Genomic DNA, 13,993 nt, shown 5'->3' with positions numbered 1-13,993 from the left:
GTGGAGTTGGATCCTAAAGCCCAAACAGGTTCTGAAGAACTGACTGCCCGAACCGACTGTCACGTCGGGTATCCTGCTGCAGGCAGTAATGAGATGTGAATGTGTGGACAGATGACCACGTCGCAGCTTTGCAAATTTCCTCCATGGTGGCTGACTTCAAGTGGGCTACCGACGCTGCCATGGCTCTAACATTATGAGCCGTGACATGACCCTCAAGAGCCAGCCCAGCCTGGGCGTAAGTGAAGGAAATGCAATCTGCTAGCCAATTGGATATGGTGCGTTTCCCTACAGCCACTCCCCTCTTGTTGGGATCAAAAGAAACAAACAATTGGGCGGACTGTCTGTGGGGCTGTGTCCGCTCCAGATAGAAGGCCAATGCTCTCTTGCAGTCCAATGTGTGCAGCTGACGTTCAGCAGGGCAGGAATGAGGACGGGGAAAGAATGTTGGCAAGACAATTGACTGGTTCAGATGGAACTCCGACACGACCTTTGGCAAGAACTTAGGGTGAGTGCGGAGGACTACTCTGTTGTGATGAAATTTGGTGTAAGGGGCCTGGGCTACCAGGGCCTGAAGCTCACTGACTCTACGAGCCGAGGTAACTGCCACCAAGAAAATGACCTTCCAGGTCAAGTACTTCGGATGGCAGGAATTCAGTGGCTCGAAAGGAGGTTTCATCAGCTGGGTGAGAACGACATTGAGATCCCATGACACTGTAGGAGGCTTGACAGGGGGCTTTGACAAAAGCAAACCTCTCATGAAGCGAACAACTAAAGGCTGTCCTGAGATCGGCTTACCTTCCACTTGGTAATGGTATGCACTGATTGCACTAAGGTGAACCCTTACGGAGTTGGTCTTCAGACCAGACTCAGACAAGTGGAGAAGGTATTCAAGCAGGGTCTGTGTAGGACAAGAGCGAGGATCTAGGGCCTTGCTGTCACACCAGACGGCAAACCTCCTCCAATGAAAGAAGTAACTTCTCTTAGTGGAGTCTTTCCTGGAAGCAAGCAAGATGCGGGAGACACCCTCTGGCAGACCCAAAGAGGCAAAGTCTATGCCCTCAACATCCAGGCCGTGAGAGCCAGGGACTGGAGGTTGGGATGCAGAAGAGCCCCTTCGTCCTGCGTGATGAGGGTCGGAAAACACTCCAATCTCCACGGTTCTTCAGAGGATAACTCCAGAAGAAGAGGGAACCAGATCTGACGCGGCCAAAAGGGAGCAATCAGAATCATGGTGCCTCGGTCTTGCTTGAGTTTCAACAAAGTCTTCCCCACCAGAGGAATGGGAGGATAAGCATACAGCAGACCTTCCCCCCAATCCAGGAGGAAGGCATCCGACGCCAGTCTGCCGTGGGCCTGAAGCCTGGAACAGAACTGAGGGACCTTGTGGTTCACTTGAGATGCGAAGAGATCCACCAGGGGGGTGCCCCACGCCTGGAAGATCTGTCGCACCACACGGGAATTGAGCGACCACTCGTGAGGTTGCATAATCCTGCTCAACCTGTCGGCCAGACTGTTGTTTACGCCTGCCAGATATGTGGCTTGGAGCACCATGCCTTGACGGCGAGCCCAGAGCCACATGCTGACGGCTTCCTGACACAGGGGGCGAGATCCGGTGCCCCCCTGCTTGTTGACATAGTACATGGCAACCTGATTGTCTGTCTGAATTTGGATAATTTGGTGGGACAGCCGATCTCTGAAAGCCTTCAGAGCGTTCCAGATCGCTCGCAACTCCAGAAGATTGATCTGTAGATCGCTTTCTTGGAGGGACCACCTTCCTTGGGTGTGAAGCCCATCGACATGAGCTCCCCATCCCAGGAGAGACGCATCCGTGGTCAGCACTTTTTGAGGCTGAGGAATTTGGAAGGGACGTCCCAGAGTCAAATTGGAGCAAATCGTCCACCAATACAGGGATTCGAGAAAACTCGTGGACAGGTGGATCACGTTCTCTAGACCCCCGGCGGCCTGATACCACTGGGAGGCTAGGGTCCATTGAGCAGATCTCATGTGAAGGCGGGCCATGGGAGTCACATGAACTGTGGAAGCCATGTGGCCCAGCAATCTCAACATCTGCCGAGCTGTGATCTGCTGGGACGCTCGCACCCGCGAGACGAGGGACAACAAGTTGTTGGCCCTCGCCTCTGGGAGATAGGCGCGAGCCGTCCGAGAATCCAGCAGGGCTCCGATGAATTCGAGTTTCTGCACTGGGAGAAGATGGGACTTTGGGTAATTTATCACAAACCCCAGTAGCTCCAGGAGGCGAATAGTCATCTGCATGGACTGCAGGGCTCCTGCCTCGGATGTGTTCTTCACCAGCCAATCGTCGAGATATGGGAACACGTGCACCCCCAGCCTGCGAAGCGCCGCTGCTACCACAGCTAGGCACTTTGTGAACACCCTGGGCGCAGAGGCGAGCCCAAAGGGTAGCACACAGTACTGGAAGTGGCGTGCGCCCAGCTGAAATCGCAGATACTGTCTGTGAGCTGGCAGTATCGGGATGTGTGTGTAGGCATCCTTCAAGTCCAGAGAGCATAGCCAATCGTTTTGCTGAATCATGGGGAGAAGGGTGCCCAGGGAAAGCATCCTGAACTTTTCTTTTACGAGATATTTGTTCAGGGCCCTTAGGTCTAGGATGGGACGCATCCCCCCTGTTTTCTTTTCCACAAGGAAGTACCTGGAATAGAACCCCAGCCCTTCTTGCCCGGATGGCACGGGCTCGACCGCATTGGCGCTGAGAAGGGCGGAGAGTTCCTCTGCAAGTACCTGCTTGTGCTGGAAGCTGTAGGACTGAGCTCCCGGTGGACAATTTGGAGGTTGTGAGGCCAAATTGAGGGTGTATCCTTGCCGGACTATTTGGAGAACCCACTGATCGGAGGTTATGAGAGGCCACCTTTGGTGAAAAGCTTTCAACCTCCCTCCGACAGGCAGGTCGCCCGGCACTGACACTTGGATGTCGGCTATGCTCTGCTGGAGCCAGTCAAAAGCTCGCCCCTTGCTTTTGCTGGGGAGCCGCGGGGCCTTGCTGATTCGCACGCTGCTGACGAGAGCGAGCGCGCTGGGGCTTAGCCTGGGCCGCAGGCTGTCGGGAAGGAGGATTGTACCTACGCTTGCCAGAAGTATAGGGAACAGTCTTCCTTCCCCCGAAAAATCGTCTACCTGTAGAGGTAGAAGCTGAAGGCTGCCGGCGGGCGAACTTGTCGAATGCGGTGTCCCGCTGGTGGAGAGACTCTACCACCTGCTCGACTTTTTCGCCAAAAATGTTATCCGCACGGCAAGGCGAGTCCGCAATCCGCTGCTGGATTCTATTCTCCAGGTCGGCGGCACGCAGCCATGAGAGCCTGCGCATCACCACACCTTGAGCAGCGGCCCTGGACGCAACATCAAAAGTGTCATAAACTCCTCTGGCCAGGAATTTTCTGCACGCCTTCAGCTGCCTGACCACCTCCTGAAAAGGCTTGGCTTGCTCAGGGGGAAGAGCATCAACCAAGCCCGCCAACTGCCGCACATTATTCCGCATGTGTATGCTCGTGTAGAGCTGGTAAGACTGGATCTTGGACACGAGCATAGAGGAATGGTAGGCCTTCCTCCCAAAGGAGTCTAAGGTTCTAGCGTCCTTGCCCGGGGGCGCCGAAGCATGTTCCCTAGAACTCTTAGCCTTCTTTAGGGCCAAATCCACAACTCCAGAGTCATGAGGCAACTGAGTGCGCATCAGCTCTGGGTCCCCATGGATCCGGTACTGGGACTCGATCTTCTTGGGAATGTGGGGATTAGTTAATGGCTTGGTCCAGTTCGCAAGCAATGTCTTCTTCAGGACATGGTGCAAGGGAACAGTGGACACTTCCTTAGGTGGAGAAGGATAGTCCAGGAGCTCAAACATTTCAGCCCTGGGCTCGTCCTCCACAACCACCGGGAAGGGGATGGCCGTAGACATCTCCCGGACAAAGGAGGCAAAAGACAGACTCTCGGGAGGAGAAAGCTGTCTCTCAGGAGAGGGAGTGGGATCAGACGGAAGACCCTCAGACTCCTCGTCAGAGAAATATCTGGGATCTTCCTCTTCCTCCCACGAGGCCTCACCCTCGGTGTCAGACACAAGTTCACGGACCTGTGTCTGCAACCTCGCCCTGCTCGACTCCGTGGAACCCCGTCCACGATGGGGGCGTCGAGAGGTAGACTCCCTCGCCCGCATCGGCAAAGCTCCCTCCGCCGACGTAGTCGGGGAGCCTTCCTGGGAGGTGGCCGCGGTCGGTACCGCACGCGGTACCGACGTCGGGGACCTCAACCTGGGCGATGGGCCAGCCGGCGCCACGCTCGACGGTACCGGTGGCGCAAGCACCGCCGGTACCGGAGGGGTAGGGCGCAACAGCTCTCCCAGAATCTCTGGGAGAACGGCCCGGAGGCTCTCGTTTAGAGCGGCTGCAGAGAAAGGCTGAGAGGTCGATGCAGGCGTCGACGTCAGTACCTGTTCCGGGCGTGGAGGCTGTTCCGGGCTGTCCAGAGCGGAGCGCATCGACACCTCCTGAACAGAGGGTGAGCGGTCCTCTCGGTGCCGATGCCTGCTGGGTGCCGAATCCCTCGGCGACCCAGAGCTCTCGGTGCCGACACGGGGAGGAGACCGGTGTCGATGCTTCTTCGATTTCTTCCGAAGCATGTCACCGGAGCTCCCCGGCACCGACGAGGAGGACGTCGAATCCATCCGTCGCTTCCTCGGGGCCGAGACTGAAGAAGGTCGATCTCGGGGGGGCTGTACCGCAGGAGCCCTCAGGGTAGGCGGAGACCCACCCGAGGGCTCACCGCCACCAGCAGGGGAATGGACAGCCCTCACCTGCACTCCACCCGATGCACCACCGTCCGACGACATCAGCAGACGAGGTCCTGGTACCACCGACGTCGATGCAGCTATCCGATGTCTCGGCGCCGATGCAGAGGCCCGATGCCTCGATGCACTCGATGCAGGGGCGGCCGAGGAAGATGGTCTGGACGCTGACGACGTCGATGCACTCGAAGATCCCGGTGCCGATGCCGACGAAGAGCCCGAGAACAACACGTTCCACTGGGCTAGTCTCGCTACCTGAGTCCGCCTTTGAAGCAGGGAACACAGACTGCAGTTCTGAGGGCGGTGCTCGGCCCCCAGACACTGAAGACACGACGAGTGTCGATCAGTGAGCGAGATAACCCGGGCGCACTGGGTGCACTTCTTGAAGCCGCTGGAAGGCTTCGATGTCATGGGCGGAAAAATCACGCCGGCGAAATCAAAAGCCGAAATGGCGAAATTTGAAGCACCAAATTTAGAGGGAGAAAAAATCTCGACCGAGGCCGAAAAGAGGCCTACCCCGACGACGAAAGAAAACTTACCGGGGCAAAAAAGCTGGAAGTACGGGGAGGATTTACACGAAACCCGGCGGGGGGTTTCCGGAGCACTTCCCGACTAGGACAAAGCTTTCCCGAAGGAAAAAAACACGTTCAAAACAAATTGGACGCGCGAGGTCGACTTTCCGGGGCTCGACACGGCGAAAACACGACCGTACCGAGTGCGGACAAAAGAAGACTGGCCGGCTCGAGCCGGTTTCGGGCGGGAAGACGGCCGCGCATGCGCGGTGCGCGCGGGCGCGCGAGGGCTAGCAAAGGACTTTGCTAGTGAAGTTTTCCGATTGGAGGGGCTGCCGTGGACGTCACCCATCAGTGAGAACAAGCAGCCTGCTTGTCCTCGGAGAAAATTACCTAAAGGACCAATAACTACATAAGGGTGCACCCCCATGAAAAATATATCATCAGTTAGCTGGATTATTAGAGTCTTATGGTTAGATCTTATTAAAAAAAAAAAAAGCAGGATGCAGGAGGAATCTAAGATGGGGGTCTCATGTTCTCATCTAGCCATACCTTCTAGGTATGGGGGGTGGGGGGTGGAGGCACATATCCGTCCCTGAGAGGAAGTGTTTGGGGGATACTTGATTAAGGGTGGGATTTTATTACAGTATTTTATAAATTTATAGATATTTTATAGTTATTATACTTAATATTTTTGCTGTTATCCATCTTGTGTCACCTTAAAATAAGGAAGGTGGTATACAGAAGGAAAAGTTATGTTAAAATGGTAACCTACCAAGGAAAAAAACCAAAACAACTGTTCTGAGAGATCACCTGCAGGTGGTCACAACTCTGACTGGCAGTTGGGATGTAGCCTTAGGAGTGTGGACAGGCTAACTGGTATTTTCCAGCCCTCATCTAATGTTACTTTTTAAGCTGAGCCTCTCAGTGCATGGATGGAAAGGATACTTTCTTTCACTACGTGATATTTTAACCCAGCCAGTTTTTCCACAACGATATCGATGAAGCAAGCAACAAGGCCTGTAAGGATCCCAATCAGGCCACAGATGATCCAGCGTGTGATTTCCACTGTTCGGAAACCCTGCAGAAAAAAAGTGAAGTAGATGACACCTGACATTGTCCTTGGATCTGAATATCATCTGTGAATGGCTACCAGGCCCTAAGAGTAATAACTAGTGAAAAGCAGGGCAGGAGGAAAGAGGATCATGTCACAACTTGCAACCCAGCTCATTCTCTAATTATAAAATATCTGTACATAGGAAAAATACGGCTCTAGTAATTTAACTGTAGCTACACTAATTCCTTATGATTTCCCCTACAACAGAGAGAAATATTACAAATGCTGCAGGATTTGGGCACTATGATGTCACAGAGGATATTACATTCATTGCGAGGAGAGACAGTGTCACTTAGGGGAGTTATTTTTAAAAGCAAATTTCTGTGGTGAAGAGAGTGTTTTGTACTTAGAAATAGCCTTTCCTAAAACTTCCCAGACTATAAGCCTGTAAATGTATGTGACTACAGTCTGTGTATAAGTTTATCCACTCTGAGCGAAGAAATTCCTCGAGCGAAGGAATAGGAAGAGATTAGTTCTTATGCATACATTTCATAAATACACTCTTTTTTTTTTTTAGGAAACTTTTGCTTACCAATAATGTGTAAATGTGAGTATATTGTTTCTGTGGGGTAATTTTCAAAAAGGAAAGCAGGCCCAGTGAAAGGATATTAGCTGCGTTAGGCAAAACTTCAGCTTGCACTTCCTTCAACTAACTTTCAGGGCCCCTAGACCCTGCACTAAGGATCTGATAATTAAACTGAGCAAGCATTACCACACCACTACTCCTCCTAGAAAGGACTTGTACAAAAATGCATAAAAGTTGAACATCAACTTTTAAATGCATAGTATACACATGAGGGCAATTTCCCAAACCCACAGAACCAGGGAAATGGGCAATTTGAAGATTATTCAGCCTCCCTGCAGGAGAAAGTACAAGCTGCTGGTTCTTTGTCAGTGTGGCATCAGAACATATTGTCTTGTTTTATCTGCAGCTGCTCTGGGCTATCACCTAATCTGTCTAACAGTTGAGCAGGCCCTGAGGGAAATGTACAAGCATACCACCCCTTTGAAAACTGGTAACAACCGTAGCTTGATGCACCCTATTATAAATCACCTGCTTGGCTGTCAAGAAAAGCAATATATCAAGCACTAATAAACTATAAATTAGTGATAGGATCCAGGAGAGCTGCATTCGTCTTTCTTCTGCTAACCACATTTGCTCTGGTACGATACCTTCCATTGCTTCAAAAACCCACTCTTACAGTATTAGTAGTTTGGCAGGGCTTCAAAGTATCCTATATAATAATTTGCACCTTCAACGTTAAATGTCTGGCTGCCTGGGTTCGTAACATCTCCTGACGTCAGCCAGCCTCCAGCGTTCCATTCCCCCTCACTGTCCCGCCCTCGCGTCAAGACGTAATGACATCAGAGGGCGGAACAGTGACAGGGATGGGAATGCTGGAGGTGAGCTGACGTCAGGAGGGATATTACAAACGGAATGGAAGCCAGCGCCAGCCAGCCAGAGAATGTTCAGGTACAAATCGAGGAGAGGAGAGAATTGCGGGACATCGAGGGGAGGGAGGAAGGGAAGGGCAGAGAATCGCTGGACATGGAGGGGAGGGAAGAATTGCTGGACATGGAGGGGAGGGAAGAATTGCAGGACATGGAGGGGAGGGAAGAATTGCTGGACATGGAGGGGAGGGGAGGGCAGGGGAGAGAGGAAAAAAAAAACCTTACATGACAGCCTTCCTAGGGCCCGTTTCATTGTTGAGGAAACGGGCATGGTTCCACTAGTGTATTTATAATTTGCTTGGTGATGTCCTGGTTTAACAAACCATAGAAATGCTCATATAAATAGAAATAATGCATTCGAGTGTTATACTCACTGTCCGATTGATCCGTCTTTCTTCTTCCAAAAATAACAGATTTTCACTGTTATCATAATCCAGACTCTAAAGTAAATGGAAAATAGAGATTTTCACTAGACAGTGGAAGAAAGGCTTCAACACATGAGATATTCTGCCCAAGCACTGCAAGTGAAGTGGAGGTGTAGTCTAATGGGTACAGCAACGGGCTGAGAACTAGGGATGCCAGAGTTCAAATCCCCTCTGTGGCTACTTGTGAACTTGGGCAAGTCACTTAACTCTCAACTGCCTCAGGTACAAAGTTACCTGTGAGCTCTCTGAACAGAGAGCAATTACTTATTGTACCTGAATGTAACTCACCTTCAGCTACTACTAGAAAAATAAAACAGCGTGTTAAGTTAGTTCCCTCATGAAAGCAGGACCAGGCCACACTTCTAAGGTTTCTTAAAGTCACACTAATGATAGCATAAGAGGAAAGTAGCAGATCAGGTACTTCTGCTGGGGAAATCTGAATTAGGTCTCCTCTGCATCACTCAGCATCAGTGTAGTAGACAGACAGACCATTAAGGGTGGGGCCTGCCCTCCTCGCGCCCCCCAAAAGAGATAGCGGAGCTGGCCAAAGACCTCCTCACAGCAGAAGGATCACTTACACTTCTTGGGCAGACTGGATGGACTGTGCAGGTCTTTTTCTGCCGTCATCTACTATGTTACTATGTTACCCTGTGCAATCAGAAGCAGTGTCCCCAAGCTGCTGCCGCCCAACCCCTTGAGCATGCACAGAGACTGGTTGTGTCAGTGGCTGAAGGACACTGCTGCTGGCTGCACAGGGTGTAAGTGTTCCTTCTGCCACGAGAAGGTCTTCGGCTGGTGAGGTTTGCAAATGCTCAGCACGAAGTTCTTTATAAACCAGCACATGGAGACTAAAGGTATCCAAAGGAATCTTTGCATACCAGAACACAGAGAGCAAATTCTGAGCGTGTAACCTACTCCCACAAGAGGCATTACCTCATACTTGAGAGATAAGAGTTTTTCATTGTGAGGTATCTCTTTCGGAGAAGGAGGCGATTTCTCGGTTTCCTGTGAGACAGAAAGAATTATTAAAAGGCAGTTCTCATTCCCATAACTTCAATCTGAATTAAAAATGAAAGCTTGAATATTGAGTAAACAGCATGTCTCAGACTCTGAGCTTCTTGTATATAGCTGTGTTTTTATCTAGACAAATGGTTTCACTACACAAAATGTGATGGAAAAGACCAAGGTACAGTCAAACAGACCATCTTGCCACCATCCATGTTTTTTTAGAGCCATTTTAAAGACTAATGAATGTTTGCTTGTTAATACCATGTTGAATCTAGCTTTGAAAGTAGTCTTTACACACTGGAAAGCTTTACAAGAAGTTACTTATCAAGAATGGTGGAATTTATTGTTTCAAACCTATAAATATGAAACATATTTTGCTAAAAAAACATCTCGATATGCTTTGTATAAAGAAAAATGGGCTCCATTGATATCCTATTTTGAAGATGTGAAGTGAGAGGTGTATATTGTACTTTTTCTTTTTTTCTTCATGTATATTATTACCATCTGTGTCACATGCATGAACTTTATACTGCTTACATACTTTAAGGTGTCTTTTTTTGTTATTATTTTAACTCAATTTAAATATCATATTATAGTACAATTGTTGTTATTAATGTTCTATCTTTATTACAAAATCAATAAAAACATTAAGACTAAAAAAATTACCATATTTTCAAGCATATAACGTGCACAATTTGAACGTATTATACCCCAGATTCTATATAGCGTGACCGAAATTACACACACAAATCCAGCCATATTTCTTAACAAGCAAATCAGTGCCAATAATTGTCACTTAAAAATAATTAACACTAATTACAATTTACGCACACAACTTGCTAAGCGTATTCTTTAAAGTGGTGAATATAAATTCTAATGTGCACTGGCAAAAAGGGAGCATGGCCATGGAATGGGCGGACCGTGGGAATTCTGAAAATCTACATGCAGGGTTATAGAATACACTTGCTCTGCGCCTAACTTAGGCGCCGGTATTTACACCAAGTTTTACTTGGAGTAAATGGACGCACTTAGAGTTAGGCATGGCCACTAGGCATTTTCTATAAATTGTGCCTAAATCTAGGTGGAAATATTTTCGGCACTGACTTTTCAGGTGCCATATATAGAATTTAGTCTTATATGTGGAAAAATACAATACTTCAGAGCTTTGGAGGAATCTTGGACTCTACAGGGGCCTCTGCATTACCAAAGGTTCTGGGGCCATGTGAGGCTCTAGACTCTCCAGGCAGCATCTCCACAATAACAAAATTTGTAAAACGGAACTAAACAAATTGGACAGAGATTGTGATTTTATGTTTTGAGAGGAATTTTTTTTTTTTTTTTAATAATGTTAATTTTTGTAATGTAAATCAAATTTATTCTTAAATGCTTATTAAATATTGTAATTTCCTTCAAATGTTGAAGTTTCTTATTTGTAATCCGCCTTGTAGCATTTGTGAAAGGTGGAATAGAAGTCTGTAAATACAAAAGAATGCAACTCATAATTAAAGCAAAATTTAACATTAAAAGAAGAGATACGAGAATGTGTGACTTTACTCACTATATAGGTAGTTCCTGGATAATAAAGCCAGGCAGTAACCTCTGACTGAAGTATTACAGTTGCTATGTTAGTCCACTTAAAGACCCTTTTTACAAAAGCTTAGCGTATGCTAACAGAATTAGTGTGCACTAAATTCTAAGCAGCCCATAGGTATATAATGGGTTTCTTAGCACTCAGCATACACTAATGTCCATTAGAACACACTAAACTTTAATAAAATTGACCCCTTAACAAAGAATAAGGTTGAGAAACATGCCGTAGGTCAGTGTTTCCCAAGTCCGGTAATGGAGTACCCCTTGCCAGTCAGGTTTTCAGGATATCCACAATGAATATGCATTAACTTGATCTGCATGCACTGCCTCCATTATATGCAGATCTCTTTCATGCATATTTACTGTGGCTATCCGGGAAACCTGACTATCAAGGGGATACCTCCAGGACCAGACTTGAGAAACATTGCCTTAGGCGATAACCCTTTTAGTGCACTAACCCAACATGTCTCCCTTGATTTCTCTGTACAGATTTTGTAAGTATCCACTATTGATTGATACTATAGTTTCTATAAAAACTAATTTCATAAAGTAGTCCAGGAGGAGGGCACTAAAGAAGTTGTAAAAATGTATAAAGTTCTCATCTGTCTCTGTCCAAATCAAGAAAATGAGATCAGAGGAATAAGGGGAATGATTTCTTGCTGATCCTGTTACATATGAGCAGACCTTTCACACGTTATCACAGCAGAACTGAATTTTTATAGGGTTTGTATATGGGGGGGGGGGGGGGGGTGTACTGCCCTGTAAAGATATGCATTATATTTGAAAAAGGGATCACAGAAAATAAAAGCTAACTCTAGAGGGGTGCAGGATCTGGGGCAATTCAATCACAGCAGTGCCTCCCCCCCCCCCCCCCCCCAAGACTGAAGAGCTGGGAGGGCAGAAGAGGGAAGGAGGTTTAGGGAAGAAAAAAGCCTGCTGTGAAAATCTGTTCCTGATTTTTCAGCTGATCCTTTTGTTATATACAGTATGAACAAGTATGTTGTGGGGAACTGCTTGGTGTAGAAGCCCTTTATCTCTGTACTACTACTACTACTACTACTATTTAGCATTTCTATAGCGCTACAAGGCATACGCAGCACTGCACAAACATAGAAGAAAGACAGTCCCTGCTCAAAGAGCTTACAATCTAATAGACAAAAAATAAATAAAGTAAGCAAATCAAATCAATTAATGTGAACGGGAAGGAAGAGAGGAGGGTAGGTGGAGGCGAGTGGTTACAAGTGGTTACGAGTCAAAAGTCTCTGTACTTAAATAAGTGGACATCTAGAAGGGAGAGCCCTTGGCCAAAGCTGACAAGTTTCTATTTATTTGGGAGTTTATGGCCAGGTTCTAATTATTTTTGGAACTATGTTCTTGTCTAATTTTTCCATAGCTCTCATCAGTTTGAAGAATTTTCCTTGTACATGCTTACGGAATGTAAAACGTTTAGCAATTAAAACTGCAGGAGACCAGCAATTGATCTTTTATATAACAGAAAGTGTAAAAATATGGCACTCAATTAAAAGGAAGCAACAATCCATTTGGACTTGCTCACAGTCGCATGCATTATTATTTTTTGTTTCTTTATATAATGACTAGTAAAAAAGGCCCGTTTCCGTAACAAATGAAACGGGCGCTAGCAAGGTTTTTCGCGGACTGTGTATGTTTGAGAGAGTGTCTTTGACTGTGTGAGAGAGAGTGTGAATGTGCAAGTTTCTGTGTTTGACAGAGTGCAAGTGGGTGCGAGTGTGTCTGTGAGAGAGTGTGTGTATGTGAGAATGAGTGTGTGCGAGTGAGTATGTGAGACAGTGATTGTCCTCCCCTCTCCCCCCCTGAGGTCTCAGGACCCCCTCCCCTGTGGTCTGAGGACCCCCCTTCCCTCCCTCTCTGTGTTCTTAGGGACCCCCCTTCTCCCCTCTCTGGTCTTAGGGACCCCCCCTTGTCTGTGGACCTCTGAGATTGAGTGTAATTGTGTGTTTTAGAAAGATTGAGAGAGCGTCGCAGGCAGCAACAGTGTGTTTTTTTATTTGTGTTTTTGTGACAGCCTTCCTCCATTTCCTTGCACCTGACATTTAACTTGTTAATTCAGTGGCTGTGTTTGTTTTTTTGGTTTGTTTTTTTTTCTTTCACTGAAGTGGGAAACCGAAGTGCATTGCTGCCAGCAGGTCTGGTCTCAGATGGGATACAGGCCAGCTCAGTGCAGGAGAGAGAGCCTGATTAGCACAGAGGGGAGGAGGGAGGAACAACTGAGCCTGCTAGGCAGCTCCCCGCCTTAGGGAGGGAGGAAAAGCAGAGACTGCAAGGCACAGGAAGGGTTAACCCCCGTGGCGTATGGAGGAAGGTGTGCGGGAGGGGGCGGGGTTGTGTATCGGAGGGGTCTGCTTCTGTAGTTCCATTTCTCTTTGTAAACTCGTGTTGGCTATGCGGACCGTCAAGTTTGCTGGTGCAACTTTGGGGGGGGGGGGGGGGGGGAGGGTGGAGCAGGTATTTTTGATAGGTCCGTGATGCGTGATTTCCGATTCATTCAGTGTCTGCTCCACCCTCGACGTCATCACGTTCTGATGTGAGTGAGGGCGGGGCAGACAGACTGATGATCTTACAGCTTCAACTTTAGAACGTTGGGAAGAAATTTCTGAGGCTTCATTAGAACGTTGGAGGTGTGTTTTATATAGAGAGAAGTTTTCTTTTCTGTGACAGTATATCTAAGTTAGTATGTTGATTATTTTGTAACTCTGCTAAAATTCAGTTCACTAATGCTATACTTTCAGGTTAGGTGCCAGTATATCTGCCATACTAACCACTTCTGCTTCTAGAACACTCGTGCTTGACTGATATCAAACCCTGAGGACAGGGCTACTGCAGCAGTCTGGAGCATCCACTTTTATCGAAATGTTCAAATATCGCATACTGCACAGCCGTGGAAAAAAAATCACTCGAAACAGTGATGATGGACACAAATCCAAAGGGCAAGAGGAACTACTCAGTTTAGTAAGCAAAGACCTAACCGTGGTTTCAGAAACCTTCTCACTGTCTAGCCGACAGACTCTGGACAGTCTGAGGTGTTTTTTGAAACCACAGT

General features: G+C 47.8%; 1 protein-coding gene across 1 annotated transcript in view; it reads right to left on the bottom strand.

Moving 5' to 3' along the window:
- Positions 1–13,993, bottom strand: part of CLCN7 (chloride voltage-gated channel 7) — a 131,839-nt gene that overhangs the window by 79,294 nt on the left and 38,552 nt on the right. Inside the window, exons 3-5 of the mRNA XM_030212156.1 lie at positions 9,250–9,321; positions 8,266–8,331; positions 6,271–6,403 (exon numbers count right to left, since the gene is read on the bottom strand). Coding sequence (XP_030068016.1) covers positions 6,271–6,403; positions 8,266–8,331; positions 9,250–9,321 — 271 coding nt within the window. The remainder of the gene's footprint in view (positions 1–6,270; positions 6,404–8,265; positions 8,332–9,249; positions 9,322–13,993) is intronic.

Source organism: Microcaecilia unicolor, chromosome 8, assembly GCF_901765095.1.
Source record: "Microcaecilia unicolor chromosome 8, aMicUni1.1, whole genome shotgun sequence".
Taxonomy (NCBI): Eukaryota; Metazoa; Chordata; class Amphibia; order Gymnophiona; family Siphonopidae; genus Microcaecilia; species Microcaecilia unicolor.
This window is presented reverse-complemented; position numbering and strand designations above follow the sequence as displayed.